At 41.1% G+C, this 23,227-nt stretch overlaps 1 protein-coding gene across 6 annotated transcripts in view; it reads right to left on the bottom strand.

Moving 5' to 3' along the window:
* HELZ (helicase with zinc finger) overlaps window positions 1-23,227 on the bottom strand; it is a 120,427-nt gene that overhangs the window by 30,691 nt on the left and 66,509 nt on the right. For all 6 annotated transcript variants that reach the window (XM_083727360.1, XM_083727358.1, XM_083727359.1 and 3 more), the window contains 9 exons: window positions 22,420-22,598; window positions 20,596-20,714; window positions 17,276-17,421; window positions 14,910-15,057; window positions 14,030-14,213; window positions 12,492-12,720; window positions 10,040-10,244; window positions 2,859-2,910; window positions 1,651-1,853 (listed from right to left, as the gene is read on the bottom strand). In XM_083727360.1, the coding sequence (XP_083583486.1) occupies window positions 1,651-1,853; window positions 2,859-2,910; window positions 10,040-10,244; window positions 12,492-12,720; window positions 14,030-14,213; window positions 14,910-15,057; window positions 17,276-17,421; window positions 20,596-20,714; window positions 22,420-22,598 (1,465 nt within the window). The remainder of the gene's footprint in view (window positions 1-1,650; window positions 1,854-2,858; window positions 2,911-10,039; window positions 10,245-12,491; window positions 12,721-14,029; window positions 14,214-14,909; window positions 15,058-17,275; window positions 17,422-20,595; window positions 20,715-22,419; window positions 22,599-23,227) is intronic.

The raw sequence follows: 23,227 nt of genomic DNA, 5'->3' as shown, positions 1-23,227 counted from the left end.
AGGAAAATATTATAGGTGCTTGGCCCCAAGTATACAGATGGAACAGGAACAGAAATGTTTAAGGCATGCCCTTCATATGTTTTGTAATACAACAACGCCCATCAAACCAGCCAGTTCAGGGATCAACGGTGGCAAAACTGAGTGCCGTTGATTCAATCAACACACGCAGAACTAATTCAGATGGCTGACCTGCCAATAGTGACACTCCAGGGCTCTGTTCAGTTCCTGTTTTTAAGTGACCCCCGAGACTTAACTGCGGGTTGAAAAGCAGTTATTCTTTGGCTTATGCATTCCTCCCAATTTTGTCAAGCATACACCAAAGTTTTGAAGTTGACAGCACCGTGGGCTTAGTCCGTATTACGCCATACCCTAGTCTTGTTCAAATGCAAGAGTGTAGAAGAGGAGGCTGGAGTGGGGGGTTTATATGCGAGCCTAAAGCCTGCTTCAAATCTATTCTGTATGGCAGCGTTGCATCTGCAATAGCTCAGAAAAGGATAATAGGTTTCTATTTCTCAAGTAAAGAAGTAGAAAGAAACCCCAGGGACAGACCTAGGTATATCCAAATTTTCTATCACATCCCTAGGAGGCAAATTGGGCGCAGCCCATTTGATGCCATTTTTCGACTCCTGAAACAGTGCAGGGAAGGGGTTGACCATGGCAGGGGCTTCTGTTTTCTCTTCCTCTAAAAGTTGCTGTCTCTGCCACTGGCTCCCAGAGGGCTGATGAGAAAGTCTCAGAACAAAAAGTTAACATGGCTCTGTTTTTGTTAACAAAAAATATTATAAAGGATCATCTAGTCTGAACCATGGGTAGGCAAACTAAGGCCTGGGGGCCGGATCTGGCCCAATCACCTTCTCAATCCAGCCCGCGGACGGTCCAGGAATCAGCGTGTTTTTACATGAGTAGAATGTGTCCTTTTATTTAAAATGCATCTCTGGGTTACTGGTGGGGCATAGGAATTCATTCATTTCCCCCCCCCCCAAAAAAAATAGTCTGGCCCCCCACAAGGTCTGAGGGACAGTGGACTGGCCCCCTGCTGAAAAAGTTTGCTGACCCCTGGTCTGAACAGAATGAGCTCCTAAAAGTTAAAGTTACTGATATATCAAAACAAGATATATCAAAATTGATACAGTGGTACCTCGAGTTACATACGCTTAAGGTTACAGACTCTGCTAACCCAGAAATAGTGCTTCAGTTTAAGAACTTTGCTTCAGGGTGAGAACAGAAATCGTGCTCCGGCGGCGAAGCAGCAGCAGGAGGCCCCATAGGCTAAAGTGGTGCTTCAGGTTAAGAACAGTTTCAGGTTAAGTATGGACCTCCGGAACGAATTAAGTACTTAACCCGAGGTACCACTGTATATCAAAAGTTACTGATATATCAAAACAAAGTAAAATTTACTGGTTAAACAATTGGCCTTAGAAGGCTTTTGCTATGAGCACAGCCCTGAGCAGAAAATCTGACAGCTCTGTTTGCAGCTTGTAACCTCATTGTGCCTTGGGCACTACCTAAGTAGTTCTAACTTTGAAGAATGTGGTGGTTAATTAACACTTTCTATGAATATATATGCGCACTGTAATATTTCCCCAAAAAACCCCGAACAAGCATTTTCAAATTGAAGAGGATGTCATCAACATGAAAGGGTATACTTACGGGCAAAGGCACAGGCATGAGCATATTTCCTCCATAAACAGCAGGTACATAAAGAATGCTTGTCCCCGTGTGAGGATCTATCCTTTGAACTGGACTAGGAGATTTCCCAAGGTTGGGATGAGGCCCAGAGGGAGGGGGAGGAGGGGGAGGAGGAGTATAGGCTCTGATAGGATTTCCAATTAAAACAGAAGGATTGGGCTGAACTGGAAAATAAACAAACAAAATTCAACATGGATGTGAAGGTTAAGGACTGTCAATACTTTCCCCAATACTTTGTAGGAAAATTAGGTTCCTGTTGAAAATATAGCTAGCATTTCAGCGAGGTCTTTATTTTCTCTACAGGGTTTATAGAATTATCTCAACTATTATGTGGACTTTAATAATCAAGCTAGATTTGAAACCCTGTTTTTTCCATCAAAGCCTTCTGGTCTTCTATTGTCATATTCTTTGATAGTATTTTCATTTTCTGCTGGTTATTCTTAAAACCTGCTAATATACCAAGCTCTTTTCTATCTCTTTTTTCTTCTCTCTCTCTCTTTCCTTTTCGTCATGTTTTTATCTAACTTAAATTAATGTCAGACAAAAAAGATATCTGAGATTAAGTTTTGCATTTCTTTTTATAAAGTCTAATAAAAATTATTATTAATGATGATGGTAATAATAATAAAGATAACTGGGTCACACTAGTAACCACCAGGTTTAAACAAGGCCATAAATCAATATGCTTGACATAAACACTAAAACACACCGATAGCCTATTCAGATTTTATCCTTCCTCACTAGAAGGATCTCTGAGAAAGACAGAAAGGGTCTTGATCCCACTCATTCCCCACTCCTCCCTCTGTAAACACATTGCAAGAGGAAACAAATTGAGTGGTTCCTCTATTATCTGTCTTCTGGATCTCCACCAATCCTGGGAAATTAAAATTCCTTCAGTTTTCTTTCTGAGAATCAGGGAAGACGCCTCAAATGCTATGGGATATTTCATCTGGTCACTAATTCCTTATCCTCACAGGGAGGCAGGGAGTATGGAAGCACAACGCTTCCTTATGACAATCCATGGGGAACATTCCAAACAGGTCCATAGATCCTTATTCTGAGATCCCTCCCTCTCACCACCCAAAAAAATTGATTTCCACTGAGGAAATAAGCAGATCTGAAACCAATCAGCAATGATCCCCACCAACAATAGTTCACCAGGTGCTTACCAATTCCATCACTTTGAAAATGGTCGTTCTGATTATGGTGGTGGCCTTTCACCTTAAAAAAAAAAATAGCGATAAAGTCATTTTAGCTATATAGCTTAGTATAAAATGAGTTGTAAAGATTGTATCCAGTTGTATCTCCCTGCTTATGGAGAGTTGTGGACTTGAGATATCAATATTAATTTCTATAAAGCACACAGAGGCTCAATAAGTGATAGAAGCTATACGTATTACACAAAAATGAAAGAATAAAAATGAAATAGGTCACAAGCTTGCAACTGAGAAATTGATATTTTCTAAATAAACTAGAAAGTAGTGTGATAAATTAGAAAATTTAGCCTTTTGAATGCACAAGTGATTAAGCGAACTCGAAGGTGAAACTAGTATATCATGAAACATTTAGTTCTGCTTCAGTAAGAATTAGGTAACTATAACACTAGACAGAAGACAGAAGTGCCTGGCGTGCTCTGGTCCATGGGGTCACGAAGAGTCGGACACGACTAAACGACTAAACAACAACAACACTAGACAAGAAATAATACTGACTTGGGCTTTCCTCCAAAGTGAATTAATTAGATTTTATTAATTAAATGAGATAATTATATTATTCAGGAAGAACCTCAAAAGACAAAACTTCTGACAAAACTTCAAAAGTTCTGATAAATATTTAGAATCTACCCAATGCTAAGGGGTCAAGATTAGAGATAACTGTACAAATTTTTATTTATTGTCCTTATATGTTGCAATTTGGTTCAAGTTCCTGCTATGCCACAATGCTTGTTGGGTGATCTCAGTCAGACACTATATTTTAACCTAACATTTCATAGGACTGTGGGGTGCCCTGAGGATTATACAAAAATATCATAAATATGTAAGTAAATCCATACAAACTCATGCAATCATTTTAGAAACTGAAGAGAAAATTCCGTGTGCTCAATTTAATATCTCAGAGACAACAGAGGGCACAGCCAGCCCAATCTCTCAGGTAATACATGAAAGAACAATAACACGTATCTAACTGAACACTGTTGTAAAATATTCTCCCTATTATATGAGCAGACATATCTACTATTATTCACTTTCTGAGCATACAGTGGTGCCCCGCAAGACGAACGCCTCGCAAGACGAAAAACCCGCTAGACGAAAGGGTTTTCCGTTTTGGAGGCACTTCGCAAAACGAATTCCCCTATGGGGTTGCTTTGCAAGACGAAAAAAATCTTGCACCCCCCCGCGGTTTTTTTCCGCTTTTTTCGCCCTTTTCTTAAGCTGATAAGCCGCTTAACAGCTGATCGCTGGAAGCCGCTTGACAGCTGTAGCGCTAATCCGCTAAGCTGTCAATGGGCTTGCTTCGCAAGACGAAAAAAACCACTAGACGAAGAGAATTGCGGAACGAATTCTTTTCGTCTAGCAAGGCACCACTGTATTTACACACTACAGCTGAATATGTGCAGATGGCAAGACAAACCAATGGCCAAATAGTATAATCTAGGGTGCCTATGTCAGAGGCGGCTCAAACATAGAAGTCAGAGATCATGATGCAACTAACCTCAGATCCATAGCCATCTTCTAAATAAGCAATATATCTGCTGTTCACAGATAATAGTGTAGAAGATACTGACGCCTGCTTATCAATATGTGGCCAAGCATCAAATGTGAAAACTCACTGATGCTTAAGAACATGAACTTCCCAGGGAAAAGGCAAGTTCTATCCAATTTTGCAGCAATCTGAACAAATTAATCAGTACTCTGTCTATAGACAGGTGAACTACAAATAAAACGGATTAAGAAAAGATTATAAACCGTTTCACTACCTATTAAACAAAGATAGTGGTTTGTTAGTGTTCAGAAACTAAGAAAGCAAACGATATTTTCAAAGACCAGACACTAAAACATTATTTAATCTAGTATTGTGATTTCTTTACACATGTATGGTTTACTTAACAACTTTTTCCATAAGAGAGACTTTGACATTTGTTTTGCCACGTTTATCACAGTCACTTTAAAATAGCTTTATTTCCAAATGTAAACAGCAAGTCTGTGAACAAATGGATTTGAAAGCCTGTCTTGTTTCATTGTTTTATCTGCATCTAGCACTGCACCACCTGGTGATTTTTTTTAATGCAGTTTTGCTCTTCAAAATAGCCTTGCAGAGATCTATGCCTGTGGTCTCGCAGCGATTTCTGGATCAAATAGACTTATTTTAAAAGTGAGTAAAAGTGTTTTTATTTTTAACCCACCATGCTCTGACTTTTAGCTACATTCAGCTTGATTCTTTCTGACTTGCTGACTGCAGCTACAAAGAAGGGCGTTTTGGGATAAATTATTCTACAATTCATATTACAAATATTTCACTGTGTTTAGATTTGCTACACATTTATAAGTAGGTCACTACTACCTGGGCCAAGATAGTCTCTTTTGATTGTAGATTACTACCTGGCACATGTCTTTCACTCTTCTTTGGTACCTGAGTGCAGCAACATTTAAAGTAGGGTTTTTGCAAACTTGGGTCTCCAGCTATTTTTGGACTACAATTCCCATCATCCCTGACCACTGGTCCTGCTAGTTAGGGATGATAGCAACTATAGTCCAACAATAGCTGGAGAACCAAGTTTGGAAAACCCTGGTTTAAAGCACTGGCTTGCCTTTCCAGGAATTAGAACACTAATTAAAACTAAAGCCCTACTCTGACTCTTATGGTAGTGACACCCTGGTAGGTTATCTGGTTAATGTAGGATTGGAGATTTATATATAAGACTAGACACCACAAGATGGTTTCTATGAATACAGTGGTACCTCAGGTTACATACATTTCAGGTTACAGACTCCCCTAACCCAGAAATAGTGCTTCAGGTTAAGAACTTTGCTTCAGGATGAGAACAGAAATTGGGCTCCGCCGGCGCGGCAGCAGCAGGAGGCCCCATTAGCTAAAGTGGTGCTTCAGGTTAAGAACAGTTTCAGGTTAAGTACGGACCTCCAGAACGAATTAAGTACGGTACTTAACCTGAGGTACCACTGTACCTTCCATTTAAACACAGACTTATTCTTTCACTACTCTGGCTCCAAGCTTTTCTTCTTGTTTCTTCAAATCTAAAATATATTACAGTATACAGTAACAGCATGGCTTTTACACAAACCCAGAAGGCTAGTTAACAGACTTAATCAACCTACTGCAAGTTTCCCACTTGTAACACAAGTCTATATATGGGAAGGGGCATTCATGGGTATAGGAGAACTAAACCATGCATCTTGCCAATCGTATCAATACCCCTGCCCTGCATTCTCTGTTATTGCAGAAAATATTTTTGTGTAGATAACATACAAGTTTGGCTCTCAGATTCTATGTTAAAATTCAGGTATACTAGCAACTTGAAAGTTTATCATTTAGCATGTACTTTTCGTGTACTGTTTCTCTGTCAATGAGAAAAGAAAGAAAATAGGTCTGTGGGAAGATTGTAGGTTTCAGCAGCTAATTTCATGACTAACTGTACCCTTTAAAATAATTTTCTTTGTGTCTCAGAAAACCAGTTTTTATTATGTTACAATGCATGTCAGAAATATTTTGAGATTCTATCTTCTAATTAAAAACCAACATGACAAAGTTCCAACTTGTACACCTTACTGAAACTTCTGCAGAAATGAAAATTGTATTAATATGGACCTTGAAAATGAAGAGCAATCTTTGGACATGCAGTTTCCTAAAAGACTAACATTTCAAAGCATTATTAATAGGTTTTAAAAGCTTCATTATATTACAGAAAATAATGAATTTTGATAAATGAGTATTTCTAAATATAATAACTCTTTTTGAAAGGTTCACAAAAGATATTCCTTTCTGCACTATCAAATAAAATCTAAAAAATGTAAATGAAAAACAGTATGAATTTGAAGTTTTCATGCAGATGTTAACTTGTGACAAAAACATAACATTTTGAGAAGCCTTCTTGTAAAATGGGATTGTTTTCCAAGGATCTAATACAACTCGTTTTAATTACCGTATTTTTCGCCCTATAGGACGCACCGGCCCATAGGACGCACCTAGTTTTCAGGGGGGGAAATCAAGGAAAAAAATATGATTTCCCCCCCGCAGCTCTGGGAGCAGCGGACAGGCTGCACGCAGCCTGTGCGCTACTCCAAGACCTTCTTCCTGCTTTTGTGGGAGGTGGCGGAATTCCCCCACCTCCCGCAAAAGCCCACAGGAGCCGCGCGTGACTCCTGCGGGCTTTTCGACCAGGAGGGAGAAGGGACTGAAACGGCCAGTCAGTCCCTTTTCCTCCTTGGGGAAAAGCCCCCAAGAGCGGCACGCTCTTTAAAGGCTGCGCGGCTCTTGCCGGCTTTTCTGCGAGGTGGGGGAATTCCCCCATCTCCTAGAAAAGCCAGCAGAAGCTACACAGCCGCTTTAAAGAGCACAGGGCTTTTGCCTGCTTTTGCGGGAGGTGGGGGAATTCCCCCATCTCCCGCAAAAGCCCACAGGAGGGAGAAGGGACGGACTCCGCCAGTCTGTCCCTTCTCCCTCCTTGGGGAAAAGCCCCCAAGAGCTGCGCGCTCTTTAAAGGCTGCACGGCTCTTGCCGGCTTTTCTGCGAGGTGGGGGAATTCCCCCACCTCCCGCAAAAGCCAGCAAAGCCTCGCAGCCCCTTTAAAGAGCGCAGGGCTTTTGCCTGCTTTTGCGGGAGGTGGGGGAATTCCCCCGTCTCCCGCAAAAGCCCACAGGAGGGAGAAGGGACGGACTCCGCCAGTCTGTCCCTTCTCCCTCCTTGAGGAAAAGCCCCCAAGAGCTGCGCGCTCTTTAAAGGCTACGCGGCTCTTGCCGGCTTTTCTGCGAGGTGGGGGAATTCCCCCACCTCCCGCAAAAGCCAGCAAAGCCTCGCAGCCCCTTTAAAGAGCGCATGGCTTTTGCCTGCTTTTGCGGGAGGTGGGGGAATTCCCCCGTCTCCCACAAAAGCCCACAGGAGGGAGAAGGGACGGACTCCGCCAGTCTGTCCCTTCTCCCTCCTTGGGGAAAAGCCCCCAAGAGCTGCGTGCTCTTTAAAGGCTGCACGGCTCTTGCCGGCTTTTCTGCGAGGTGGGGGAATTCCCCCACCTCCTAGAAAAGCCAGCAAAGCCTCGCAGCCCCTTTAAAGAGCGCCCGGCTTTTGCCTGCTTTTGCGGGAGGTGGAGGAATTCCCCCATCTCCCGCAAAAGCCCACAGGAGGGAGAAGGGACGGACTCCGCCAGTCCGTCCCTTCTCCCTCCTTGGGGAAAAGCCTGCTTTCTACCACCGCCAGCCTCCAAGCTGGGTTGGAGAGTAGCAGGAAGGCTTCGCGCCCCTTCCCACTGCCCCCCATCCTCTGGGGCTGGCGATGGGGGAAGCGCTGCTTTCCCCACCACCAGCCTCCAAGCCGGGTTGGAGAGTAGCAGGAAGGCTTCGCGCACCTTCCCACTGCCCCACATCCTCTGGGGCTGGCGATGGGGGAAGCGCTGCTTTCCCCACCGCCAGCCTCCAAGCCGGGTTGGAGAGTAGCAGGAAGGCTTCGCGCGCCTTCCCACTGCCCCCCATCCTCTGGGGCTGGCGATGGGGGAAGCGCTGCTTTCCCCCACCGCCAGCTTCAAAGAGCAGACTCTCCTGGCTTCAGCAGAAGCAACGCGAAGCCTCTGGAGCGCAGGCTTCGGAGGCTTCGCGTTGCTATCGCTGAAGCCAAGGAGCCTGCATTCGCCCCATAAGACGCACACACATTGCCCCTTCATTTTTGGAGCTGGAAAAGTGCGTCTTATAGGGCGAAAAATACGGTATGCCAGCAAACATGGTCAAGTAATAAATCTTATTAATACCCTTGACAACTAAATATAGAATATAATATTATTCTTCATAAACACAAGGAAGGGCAATTGTATAGTTTTCACAATTCCTGCCACTATGAATTCTCATAGGAGCATTTTATTGTTACAGCCTTTTAGATAAATATGTTTGGCTTCCTGAAGAACACTATACCAGTGCAATAATGAGTAAATGGTAAGTGAATTCTGCACTGTAACAGTTTTCTAGGCTGCAAGTAACCATTGTTATTAGTATCATCTCCTGCAAAGTGCAAAGTACTGAATTATACTTTTCCCATCAATTCTAACAGCTTTTGGCTGACTTATTGCCCATACATTTTAGATAGCTGCTTTATATCTGGAGCAAAAAACTATTATGGAGTAACAACTTTATTTTAACACACAGGGCGTGTATGTGGTGTTAAGGGAGGGGCAGCACCGAGAAGAGGCAGGAACGAAGATTTGGCGATATGCTTCAGAGGTCCAGAATGTGGGGAGCCCGGAAAAATTAATAATTACAATTTGGAATTCAATTTGGTGGTTTTTTAAATTTTAGTTTATTGTTTTTAATAAGATTATGATGCGGATATGTTGATTGGGCTTTTTTACTGGAAAATCAATAAAAATGATTTTTTTAAAAAAAAAAGGGGGGAGGGGTAGTACCTCTTGTGGGGGAGGCTCCTAGAAGCTGTCAGCATGCAACAGCAGCCACCCCCCCGGGAACGGCTTTGACTGGCTGGCTAAACCAAGTGAGGGTAGCCGATGGGTCTCAAACCCTTGCATGTAAAAACAGGCTCTGGCGGAATGAGCCATTAAGACCAATAGTGGGTCCAATGGTCAAGAAGGTGGTTTCAATGGTCAAGAAGGGAAAGTAGCCCATCTAGGAAAAGGAATACTCTGATCCTAAACCTCCACTGCCTTGTGAGATATCTTTGGAAGAAGAAAAGGCTAAGGAGTGGACCCTACACAAAGCTGGAGTGGAGTCCCTTGTACATCTCTTTCCAGCAACTCCTGCAGCCAAACTGGTGTCAAACCTATTGCTCTGGTTTCCTTGGAACCACATCAGTAAGGCCTTGTCATCCGTGCAGCCCAGGAGCTCCATACACAATGCTCAGGCTTCTGCCCCGGGGAGGTCAGTCAAGTGCTGTTAATACAGCAGTTTTGACTTCATCCCTGGAGGCGCACTACTTTGCCACTCAAAGCAGGTACATACCAACAATTTTAACACATCTGGTCATATTAGGAACTCCTTAGCCCAGTATCATTTCTACTCTTTGTTCACATAGGGAAACAGAACTACCAGTTTTGCCCATGCAGCCATACAACTTCTCAACAGGTACCCCTATTGAGCCTTGCAAGCTCTTAATAGCTTTCTTCCAGGTAAAACTTTACCTTTGGTGGTGACTGCTGTGGTTTGTTAGTGTGTGATGAATGCTGCTGTCGCAACGCCCGTGGAATAAATTCAGGAGCCAGCGGATTCAATACATAGGTTTTCTTTAACTCCAAAGCTTCCAGCTGAGCCTTGATCTGATCAAATGTGATACCATGAAGACTTTCATTTTCATGACAAAGGGCAATAAACCTTTCCCAAAATTTCCTAAAGAAGCCAAAAGAAAAAGAATACCTAAGTTGCTTGTTTGCTATATACAAATTTTACAAATTAAGCCTTGAACCCAGTACACTGCTACGCTTCCATTAGTCACTTTGAATCCAGTACTATTTGATTATCAGACAACCTAGTATTGCATGCTTCTAAAATAATAAACATCAGCATTCAGCCATTAGGAAGGTTTACTGACAGCGTTTCTCAAAACATTTTATGTCACGGAAGACTTAGTGCCGGACCTCCTTTAAGGTTTTTGCCTTTGCTAGTAGACTTCAGAAATTGCACACTTGTACTAGGACTGTAACAATTGAAACATGCTCCTTATCTTAAAAGAAACAAGTGCCAAACAGACCCATCTAAGCTGTTTTTAGCATTTTTAAAAAGTCATTTCCTTTATAATCCTGTTTAACTTAGTGAAAAGTATGCCTGAATCCTCCAGCAGTACTTTTCAACAGGATGTTATCTACAACTGACAGAAAGAAAAGAGAGGCATGCTTAATTTTTTTATTTTTATTTTTGTGTGATGGAGAAATAATCTAAAACTGAGGTTCACTTAAATATATATGCTTTTTAAAATATGCAACCCATCTAAATGACATTATTTTGGTAAAAATGACATAATTTGAATAGAATCTGCTTATGATAGATGGACAAAGTAGGTAAACATAAAGCCTCTATTTCATGACGCCACTGTGCATATGTATTCAGTATGAAATGAAAGCACATTCCCAGTTTTTACCCTACAATGAAGATCTCATGCGAGGAAAGAGAGATTACTGAATTCTCTTCCATTTGTGTTTTCCCAGTAAATTCTCAGACCACAGTTTATCCCTTCAGTGGAGGCCAGAGTTTTCTAATGATGATAATTTAAATTTCTGCCACAAACAAACCCTTAGGCTAGTGTATAAAAGATTTAAAAATGTAAATATATATATTAAGAAACTGTAAGTATCTGCAAGCATATTTTTGCTTTCATGAGACCAAGAAAAAGATCTATGGTTCCCCTTGCTCTCACATACAAATCTCCTATACTCTATCGCTCATGTTCTTCCCCTCACAAAGGAAAAACAGTGGTGATTAACCCAGTCCTGCTCCTGGTTCTTACTCGAATGTCACAGCTCTGAAACAGTAAGCTGAGGTATGCATGAGCCTTTTTCTCACACACGGAGCCCAGCACCTCATACAAGGGAGAAGCTGCAAGACTCCACTTGTGAGCAAATGCCTCATGTGTATCTCAAGATACAATCTTCTGAACTGGGCCATTCAGTTCGGGAGGGGAGGGGAGGGAGAGAATGCGGAGGTAGTCAGTATACAGATTAATCTTTTCAAATGTTGTGCACATACCCCTGCCTATGATTTGTTAGTTTGTGAAACTGTTACTAAAGAGTAAAATCCCTGCTACTTTCTCCCGGCGTGCTCCTGTCCCTAAGAGAGGAGAGATGAACCTGCAAGCCATTACTTCGTTTGCAGGCTCCATCCTAGGCACTCGACTTCACCCTTTGGGGACAAAACAACACCATATAGCTTCCTGGTTGCCATGAATGAACAGAACCAAAAGTATTTCAGTTGCTCTGATGTCATTTGGGCTCTTTTGCTACTGTTCTGGCTTATGGAAATCAGAAAGTAAAAAGACGGGGTTTAACTCAGTCTAGCTCTGCAGATTATCAACTAGGGTGTAGTGTTACAAAGGTATGCCCCTTTGTTTTTTAGGTCAGATTGGGAAATTATAGTTATTAAGCTTTGGAACAAGGCAGGTTCAAACTATTTTACCTCCACCTGAAGTCTGAAGCTGTACAGTTCAGGAAGAGCTTCATGATGTGTATTATCTATAATGTGTATAGATCAGTTCTGCCTTTCACTTACTGCTGCTAATTAAATTTATCAGCAAAACGCTGCTGACTTAGATCTCATTGCCAGGAATCTATGTACAGTATTAGGCCCAGATTGCGCTGTTGGAGCATATACACTGGTAGAAGAGATGGCAATCCCTTAGGTATTAATGATAGGCCCTAAACTACAAGCCAGGAGAGATAGAGGGTCAAGGATGCTGCTTTCTCTAAGCCTCAAAATATCTGAGTAAGTTTGGAAAGTCAGCAAAAACCAGCCTAGTGGGGAACAGCACACATATAAGCATGGCAATGGATTTATTAACTACAGGCCAACTGTCCATTACCAAATACACAGTAAAGTTTTCATCGGTCCTATTCACTGTTTGTTCACACCCCACATTTGGTGTACCTGCATCTTCCAATGGAACACAGAGCAATAGGGTCTCCCACCACAGCTACTAGGGACTGCGCTCTTGTTATGGCTGTGTTGAGAAGTTTGTAATTGGACAAAAAACCATAATCCAAGTCTTCAGTTGAATCTTCCAATAAATGCTCCTTCCGTTTTATTGGTGTTTGCTTGTGTTTGCATGTGTGCCGTGTTCGTACCGTGCTGAGAAACAACACTCGAAACTGCTTTCCTGAAGAAGAGGGAAAAGTCTGAGATAATTTTAGCCAATTTCTTTGCTGGACATACAACCATGTAATTCTGGCAATTGGATGATTAGTGCTCAACTAAAAGGCTTTGTACAAAAAAGAGTTTAAACGATTTGAAAATGCATTAGAAATAGCCAGAATCATTTACAGGTCAAAGTCTTCATTTTTTACTCTAGCAGTAATTATGCTTGATCTTTTTTGGCTTTATACCCTTTATGTTTCACCAGTAACATCTATTAAATGTGTGTGACATTAAGTTCACAGGTCTTTTTTTTAAAAAAACATCCCCATTATTAATCTTAGCCATTAAGCCCCTCTAAGTTGGTAAAAGACAGGCCATAATAGGGCAGTTAACAGTGATAATTTGGCTGTGGCTGTTAATTTCTACTGCCCATCAATTAATCTTCACAATAATTAGTTAGTCTGTGAAACTGCAAAGGAATATACTAATTTAGAGTTCAACCATAGGACTCCATATAGCAATACAGGACTATGTCTGTGAATCCATTTTCAGGAAAAGGCTAAAACTATTATGAAGCTGGAGCCCAAGCAATAACAGGGGTTGCTAATCTGTGGCCCCCAAATGTTGCTGAACTATAATCCCCCTCACCTGCAGCCACCATGGCCAATAGTCAGGGAAGGTGATATCTGGGTGGCCACATGTCAGTCACCCTGTTCTAGTATATTTTTTATTTATAAAAATATTTATAAGCCACCCACTCATAAAATACCATGTCAATGCACAACAATATATGCAGAATATGATGCATGCATGGAGCATCAGACATGTAGAGGCTTCCAAATTTTCTTCTTTTAGCAGAGGAACAATCTACACATTAAATGGGAATCTGTGTGTGTGTTTGTGTGTGCCCTTGTAGGGGAGAATAGAAAAGCCCTCTACAGATAGGACTGGGGAGCATGTCCCATGCAGTTACGCAAAAAAAATGAGTTACTGATTTGGTATTCAGCGACAGGGAACTATCTGGCAATAAATTGTGAACCCTACTTAACACTGACACTGGTACACAGCAGTTACAACTTGCAGATCATGTTGGAATAGTACTTCCTGTATATTTAGCTATGCGTTAACTGTAGCTACGATCTAAATTACCTAAATTCTTTTATTATCGCCAGGTACAAACATGAAGTAAAAGCTGCTTTATGTTCAACAGCTATTAGGGTTGCAACTTAAATAAAACATCAGATAAAGTAATGTAAGCTGCTGACAACTTTGAGGTCATTTCAGATTCTCTGCCAAGTTCACAGATCCTTAGATATACAGGTGCTACTTACCCTGAACATTTAGCACTCTTTCAACACTGACATCAGACAATCTTTTTTTCCGAAGCTCTGCCCGAATTCTGAACACTTGATCAGCATATGGTGTTACAACACCTATGCTGCCGTCATCCAGTTTTCCCCAGGCTACAGGCCACTTTCTCCTCAGTTCTTCGACACGTTCTACAACTTCAAACACCTTGAAAGGGAGGGGGAAATCATGCTAAGTACTGGCTTTTTCTGGTTTGGTATAAAAAATTTGGATAAAATCTAATACTGCACTTCAAAACAGCTTTTAACAGAAGCATATATATTTTCATGATCCTCCCCCATGATCTTAACACGATAGTTTGTAGGTGTCTCACCGCAATGATGGATACTGTATCCATAATTGCTTTACAAAAGCTATTAGAAGGGCTCATGAAATTAGTAAGGAACCTAAGCTACTTAAAGCTAACAGTCACTTGTTGAATTAGATAATGCTAATGCCTATTTATGGATTTTTCATTTTTCACTACAGATTTGTTTTCATTCATACAGTACTTTGAAATGTGAAATAGCACACACCAAACGCTGCATATTAATGGGTCACAGGACACTGCAGGTGGCCTCTTTATGGGTCAATACAACTGTCTTTATTTCAAAATCACTGAAAGAACATTGCACAAATGTTCCGGGTAACAAAGCTGCACACATTTGTCACAGATTGTTTTTGTAACACGACACTACAGTAAGCACTCTCTATTTTTTGGGTCTTAGACTAAGACAAAGAACAAGTCGTTCTTTACCAAAAAAAAAAAAAAAAAAAAGAACAACACCACTTTCTGGAACAGATTAAGCGGAGTGAAAATTATGATTATCGAGAAAGCAATTAAAGGTGAAACCAAAGTGCTACCTCTGCATTATTGTAAAAAGCAGTGCTGTTTTTTTCTTGTACATCTTCTCCTCGTGCCGTGAAGAAAGTCAGCGGGTAGAAATCCTTGTGCGCTGGCTGCTTTCCACTTGCCATCAATTTGCCCTCATAGAAAAGTTCAGATGTGTAACTGCAATGAAGTAAAACATAAAGTAAAATATGGAAGCTATGTGCTGCTTTAAAAACTCAACACCAAACAATTGGATAAATAAATAGAAGGTTTACAATGAAAAACGGCTCCTTCCCAAGAATGGTATGGGGATGGCAAAAGAGGAGGGAGAAATGACCTATAGGTCGTTGTGCACTTCCATGCCTCTCCCACAAAAAGACTGAATGAGGCTGAAGAGGAGGCAGGCAAAGCTTATTTCCCAGTTTGCACTCCTTTTTCCCTGTCCCTGTGGGAAGAGAACTCTGTTCCTTCATTCTCCTGCCCCACGAAGCAGGGTGTTGTTCCTAGGTAGAAACCAAGCCATTTTACAGAAACAGAAGTAAAGCATACAGTGTCACAGAAAGGGAACATCCTCATGTGCCTAAACTTCCTTTTCCTACCCTGGAAGATAAATGCAAAAACAAGAAGGTGGGGTTTCTGTAAAACTTGTTTCTGATCAGGGCTGTGGGGTGCCGACTTTCTAAAATAATCATTGGACAGATTAATTTAACTTCTACATATAAATTAGGATGAACAATCTATTCCTATCCAGTGAGAATGTGTCTACTGTCTATGATACAATATTCAAACGTATTTTGAACACAGAGCACCTAAGACGAGAGTCTGATATATTACAAAGGGCAAGAGACAAAAGACACTGATAACTAAAATTGTATTAAAGGGTATTTAAAATGTGCACATTAATAAGGCATGATGTTTAAGATAAGAAAAATCGAACATGACGGGTGATGTGGAACACATGCGCATCTTTTTAGCTTTTAAGCACACCATGAATCTTGTGCAGAATTCTCTGGAGCTTTCCAGATTCTTTATGGAATTGCAACATCAAAATTAATTAATTATCATACGGCCCACTATGATTGCTAAGAGCTTTGACCTCCCCACATACACAACACACTCATTTAAAGACGTTTATAGTTGAATTGCCGAAGCATTTCTCTGCTCATATTTTAAACTGAGAAATAAATGTCTTTATCAATAAGGCCGTTAGAATTCACATAAATGGTGAAAGCAACTGCTTTACAGCGAGTAGCAGCCAATGGGGCAGCACAGGTGCTGCTCACCTGCCTTTCGAACACTGAGCGTGGGGGAGAGGGGGAGCCAAGCACAGGGGATGAGGCGTGTTTTGAGTGTGGGGTGTGGGTAGCCCAATGGTACCCTTCTGCCACCACATCCAGACCCAACTTCACTCTGCATGTTCCCCCCCAAGAACCAATGGTGATGCTTGGTGTTTGGAATGCCCGTGAGCATTGTCACACCACCTGTGCCACCCCACAAACTGCAACTCTTTTCTGTGTCACCCTATGCATGACTACTCATTGAACTTAACAAGGTTTACTTTGCGGTGGGCATAGGACCGCAGCCTCTTGTGCAGGCATCAGCAAACTTTTTCAGCAGGGGGCCGGTCCAATGTCCCTCAGACCTTGTGGGGGGCCGGACTATATTTTGAAGGGGGAAATGAATGAATTCCTATGCCCCACAAATAACCCAGAGATGCATTTTAAATAAAAGGGCACATTCTACTCATGTAAAAACACGCTGGTTCCTGGACTGCCCACAGGCTAGATTGAGAAGGTGATTGGGCCAGATCCAGCCCCCGGGCCTTAGTTTGCCTACCCATGCTCTTGTGTCTTCACTTTATCCATGGAACAAATACAGCCCAAATAGTGGATTATAAACATAGTCTCACTAATGCTTACACTCTCACTTTCACTTGTGAGTTGGATACACTCCAAACTGATTTGTCCAAAATCAACACATAAGTAATATAAAACAAAATCACATACTGTACAAGCCATTAAATGTTTTTTTGAATAAATCTCTTCCACACATCAAATGATTATCAGCCAGAAAAGTCTGAACTTTTTTGGAAGCCTAGTGCATTTTCTTTAGCTGCATCAGCTAGACCGGTTTTTGTCAACTTTCTCAAAATTTGGCTGCAGCTTTGGTAGTACCAACCACAATTAAGGAAGCCCTGATAAGTCATTTTAAACTTCACAAAATAATGTTCTTATGTTCATTTTAACTTAAAAACTAGTGTTTTATTATAATGGAAGTTCTAGAAGAGTGTTTTCAATTTGAGAGCGCAATGGCAAAGGACTTTTTAAAAAAAGTTTTCTATTAGACACTTGCATCAGCCACGCAAAAAGTGTGATACAGTGAAAAAGTTCACACCTACTTGATGATAGCTTCATGGGAGCGATAGTTCTCACACAGCAAGATCCTGCAAGGAAATTCTGCAGGGTAGTGTTCATAGAGACGGTCAAGTAGCGAGACGTGAAGATTTCTCTCTCTGGCAAACTCACTGTAGACAAAAGGACTAAGCTGCATCAGAGAAAGAACGAAAAGAAAATGTTATTTATGAGCTTTATAACTGAATGATCGTTTCTGTGCACAACATGATCTCATGCTGTGTTGCAAAAGATCAGGGAAAAACTAACTGCAAATCCATAGAAATGGCATTAAGTGTCTTAAACTAAAGTGAAGAAACAACTAAGATGACACTTTATTCATAGCTTGCTCCCTGTACCCACAGGCAGCAAAATAACATGATTATCAACGTTTGCAGCTCTCGTAGCCCCAAAGCAAAGACCTGTCTCAGTCCAAATCTAAAAACCTGAGAATCGGGTGCCTGTATTTGGTTACTATATATATTTCATGACAAGACAAGGCAGCCCAGTCCTAAAGCTACAAGAGGAACAAGCTGAGCACACGCACACTCTTCCTTGTTTAAAACAACAACTGATTTCCTCATTTCCTGTGGCCAAGAGAGAAGTACTGGATAGATGAGGGCATGTTGGGGGCTCCTATTTATTATCTAGCAGCACACCAGAGAGGGAACGCTCTCTCCCAGGTATGCCCCAAGGCTCAACACACAAAAGCCAGCCAGCGAAGCTGATTCATCCCACTGGGCCAACGCCAGTCTGTAGAAGGCCAGGCAGCCACTAGGATCATACATCCACTAGCTTCCTGCCACAGATGAGGTTCTCTACCGAAGCCAACCTCACAACATAGCCTCATCCTATGCGACGGCATCGGGCTATTACTCTGACCCTTCTCTGTCTTTAATAATCATTTTCACCTTTCCAATTGCCCTCTTTTTCAGTTCCGATTCTGTTGCAATTTTTTATTCTACGTGTGATATGACTGCTCTTTCCCTCTGAAATATATTACTTTTATTGAAATTAAGCTAACCTTCTGCAGTTCTGTGATTCCTGCCTATTTTATTTTTCTTATAGTAGCTTAGCAATTCTGTCTCCCTCAAAGACCACACCATAGAATTTTATGCTTTTGTCCTTTTCACATGTGAGCTTTCGCATCTTCACATTATTTTTTTCATGTGGGATTTGTGCTCCATGCTTTCTTTCCTATTCATCTTTGCCTGATGATTGCCTATTTCCCACCGTTTTCTCTCTTTTTATTATTCACATGCACTTAACATCTCTTCTTTCTTCATTTCCTACTCTCAGAGTAATTTTAACATTTATGTCAATTCCACTTCTAATATATCTATTTAGCATTCTGCTGGGGCTACCTTTTGATTCATCACTAGTGATCATACTCTGAATCTTGTTCTGAGTTACCACTTCGTGCTTTTTTCTGTTGTTATTTAAAAAAGTGGTGGTAGTACTCATATATCGATAAATTGCAAAATCTGTTTCCCACACTCCCCTCTTCCCGTACTTCCTCCCCACTTCTTTACTAAACTTGTAACAAACTTATAATAATTTATTCGTAATTATTTAAGGTCCTCTTTTGAAACTGCAAAAAGGTCACAAGCAAAGTGTTCAATCACCATGAATGAGATACCTACGTACTTTGTCTTTCTTCCTAAACGAGGAGAGAAATATATTTATACAGTGGTACCTCTGGTTATGTACTTAATTCGTTCCAGAGGTCCATTCTTAACCTGAAACTGTTCTTAACCTGAAGCACCACTTTAGCTAATGGGGCTTCCCGCTGCCGCTGTGCTGACACCGCATGATTTCTGTTCTCATCCTGAAGCAAAGTTCTTAACCCGAGGTACTATTTCTGGGTTAGCGGAGTATGTAACCTGAAGTGTATGTAACCCGAGGTACCGCTGTATTTAACTGCACAAAATGCCACAGCTCATCAGCTCAGTTTTTCTTTTCCTAGTTCACACATCCTGACAGAGTAAATGGAGGAAAGTCAGCTAAGTTCTGATGATTCCCATTGTGGAGATCACACACAAAACATGATGCTGTTGCTATCTAGCAACAAGGAACATTCCCAATTTCAGGGAAATAATATACAATGGCTTGTATACATGCACATTCAATACACACACCATACACAAGGCAGACCACAGACACAGATGCATTCCTCTCTCAAACACACAACACATATACAAAACCAAACATCTCTCTTTCTGCCCAAATCTCTCTCTCACAGCCCACATGCATACTTCCTCCTTCCCCTTCTCTCTCTCTCTAACTCTCTTTGTTCCTTGACATGACATTGCTGTAAAAAAAGTTTTTGGTATGGAGTAACAGGGCATGCCAGGAGAAAAAAGCCCTGGTTATACTGTACTGCTTATTTCCAAATGGCTTACTCTGCCTTAATTCATCAATTTTTTTTTATTTGTTCTCCTCCATTTCCCTTCTTTCGTTTTCTATTCTTACCTTCCAGCCATCTGATTCTGCTGTTGCTATTGTTTCTTCCACCATTTATTTTCAATCTATTTGTCCTGCTAACCCGCAGCCATGATTTTGATCTTCTCCCTAACAAGCACAGGTATGCTTTCTTGCTTCATTCTCTGCTAAAGATCATTCTTTTCTCCTCTTTGATTGATTCATGCTTGATGTCTGAAACCTTCCACTTACTTTCAGTTCACTTCTTTGGTCCACTCCTCTTCCTATTCTAGCATCTCTCCCCCTGTCAAGGGTTTTCTTTCCTTATCGGTGAAAAGCAAGCGATAAATATTGCTTCTTTTCGAGTCTGACACCGTATCAACTTTGATAATTTTTCTCATCCTGTCGCCTTTTTACAACAGAAAAACTTCAACCGTTGTCAACAGTTGGTTTGTAAAGGTACGTATGTACAATTGAGAAGTCCTACTCCCCATCTCAAGAGCTCAGTGTTAGAGTCTGACAAGTATTATTACATTTTAGTATAGAGAGTTGCTTTGACCAAACTGCGGGAGGCAGTGGAAGACAGAAGTGCCTGGCGTGCTCTGGTCCATGAGGTCACAAAGAGTCGGACACGACTAAACGACTAAACAACAACAACAACATAGAGAGTTGCTAAGGCTGAAAGGAAGTGGCTTGCCGAAGGCCAACCAGTAAATTCATGGCCAATGTAAGATTTAAAACTGAGACTTTAGGACAAATACTTTAATTTTTTTAATCGCACCACACTACCTGTTGGAGTGTTTGATGCAAGAGCTGCTTTGTAATCTGCAAATATACTTTGTTGGTAATGTTGATTTCCCTGAAGAAAAGATTTATATGAGGTAAGTTCAAGAATACAGTGTCTTACTTGCATATGGTCTCCAGCCAAGACAATTCTTGTATTTTTACTTGCTAATGCTAGAGGCATGATAGTCTCGCACTCCATTGCCTGTGCAGCTTCATCTAACAGAATATGTGTAAAAAACCCTATAAAACAGAAACAGACAAAATGTTAAGTAGCAAGTGATAAAAATGGTGCTAATACTATCAAAACATTTAGATTCAGGACTGTGAACAGACTGAAACCTAATCAACACAATTGATGTATCTTGTAAGATGGCTGATTTCGGCAAGTTATTCTCAGTAAACAGAAATCTCCTCCAAATCTATCTCACCAAAGTTGAGATCAAAGGTAAAGAGGTAGAATAATTTAGACCAGTGTTTCCCAAACTTGGGTCTCCAACTGTTTTCGGGCTACAATTCCCATCATCCCTGGCCTCTGGTCTTGCTAGCTAAGGATGATGGGAGTTGTAGTCCAAAAACAGCTGGAGCCCCAAGTTTGGGAAACACTGCTTTAAACAATCGAGAGTGATCTTCTGGCAGATTTTATCCATGAGGATTTCCTGGACCCTGTTAGAATATGTTTCTTATAATAAACTATTCATCCTTATCTATGGTAAAATCTGCTCATAATGTTATCTCTTCTTACAGAAACACCTTGCCAAACAAAGGACTTTTCCAGAGTTTGGATTTGATATCCCGCCTTATCACTACTCGAAGGAGTCGCAAAGCGGCTAACATTCTCCTTTCTCTTCCTCCCCCACAACAAACACTCTGTGAGGTGAGTGGGGCTCAGAGACTTCAAAGAAGTGTGACTGGCCCAAGTTCACCCAGCAGCTGCATGTGGAGGAGCAGAGACGCGAACCCGGTTCACCAGATTATGAGTCTACCGCTCTTAACCACTACACCACACTTTCAGAGTACATTACATTTTCAGAGTAGAAGGAAAGTATCTTTCACCTGTGAAGGAAGTACAGTTGACACTTACCTGAAGAGTAGTTTTCCACTGACAGCACAAGGTCATCAGGTTGGTTGGGCATTGGCTCTCGCTGAAGGCAGGAACTAACTGGATTATGAAAAATGCCTACTTCCCAAAATGTTCATCCTGCCTTCAACCAAAATGTTGTGCCAATACTCAACCAACCTGGTAACCTTGCTCTGCCAATAGAAAAATGTGGTTAAGGCATAAAACATTCGTTTGTTTGTTTATTAGTTTTTGAGCAATCACACAACAGGGATGAGTACAATAGTATAAGTTTCTATCATTGCATATGATTATGCCATGAGCTTTCATTAACTAAGACAGAAGAAAAAAAACTGTGGACTATTCTTTTTAATTGAAGCCTCATACATTTTTATCTCTTGTGAACAGTTGTATGCAAGTACTCACACTAGCTTTGCAAATATTTAAACGGGCTTTATGTTTGTCTGTTTTGTCACGTGCATATATGAAGTAATAAAAAGAGGTCCTTGCTCTCCATACCATTGAGTACAGGCAACTCCCAGTTTAGGCACATCCAAATTATGCACGATTGCACATACGCGCAATGCGCCAAACCTAAAAGTAGCCCAAAATGTCACAGAAACATCACAAAAAGGGGCAGAGCGGGCTTACGCATGCTCCACCGATGCATGTGGGGGTTCGGAACAGAACCACTGTGCAAAACAAGGATTGCCTGTACCCACACACAAAAACACTGGCTTTATACCGATAAGAGACACGGAACAGAATGGGCCCAGCATTAGTTTCCCACTTCCTCCAATTTGCACAGAAAGTCACACAAACAAATACATGATTTTTAAATCACAAAGAAAGGAATACTAAAATACTTTTTCATGTACATTTCCTCACCAGGTTTAAGATCCAGCTGACATAAATATTGTGAAGTATTCAAAGTAACCACTACTACTCGTTGTTTAAGAACATCTTCTTTCTGGGGCATCTGAAAGGTGGAATGTGTGCTTGAAATCAAACAGTATTGATGCACAACTGGGTGAACAGTCTTTACCCAGCGATTTCTGAAATACACCCTGTAATAGAAGAAAATATCTTAACTTTTGTCCAAAAATTTGTTTTGGAGGAAACAAAGTAATTTTTTCAAGAGTAAAACAGCCATAACTTTCTTATTTTTTCACATGTGCCTGTGTGTGTGTGTGTGTGTGTGTGTAAAATCAGTTGAGTGCTTTGGTGTATCATGACATACAACTGACTGTATACTAAAAAATGCTTCAACTCCATTCTTTTAGCATGCCGATACCACAATCCTCTAATAAATCTGTTTTTCAAATACAAATGGGTAATCCCTTTGGCTGTAATATATCAACATGTTTTGAAGTACTGTAAACAGAAAATAATTGGCTTGTTTACGTGACATTAAAATAGTAACCTGCTACTCTTTAGCTTCAATCCAATTCCCACTTACCTGACACTAAGATCCACTGAACTAATGAGTGTTATTTCTGAATGGACATGTGTATGATTGCAGTGTTCTACGCTTAAATGCACAGGAATTTTTATTTGATTCAGTCAGAAGCAGTGTTGTCAGCCATCCCCTGTCTAGTTTCTCCTCATCTACTCCACCTTTTGCTCCTTCATTCACTTCTCCTTCTTCCATCCCTCAAGCCCACTTTACTTCCTCCACCTCCATTCACCTCCTCCT

The sequence above is a fragment of the Podarcis gaigeae genome (assembly GCF_964106915.1).
Source record: "Podarcis gaigeae genome assembly, chromosome: 2".
NCBI lineage: Eukaryota > Metazoa > Chordata > Lepidosauria > Squamata > Lacertidae > Podarcis > Podarcis gaigeae.
The sequence above is the reverse complement of the archived record's forward strand: the minus strand, read 5'-3'. Positions and strand labels throughout refer to the sequence as shown.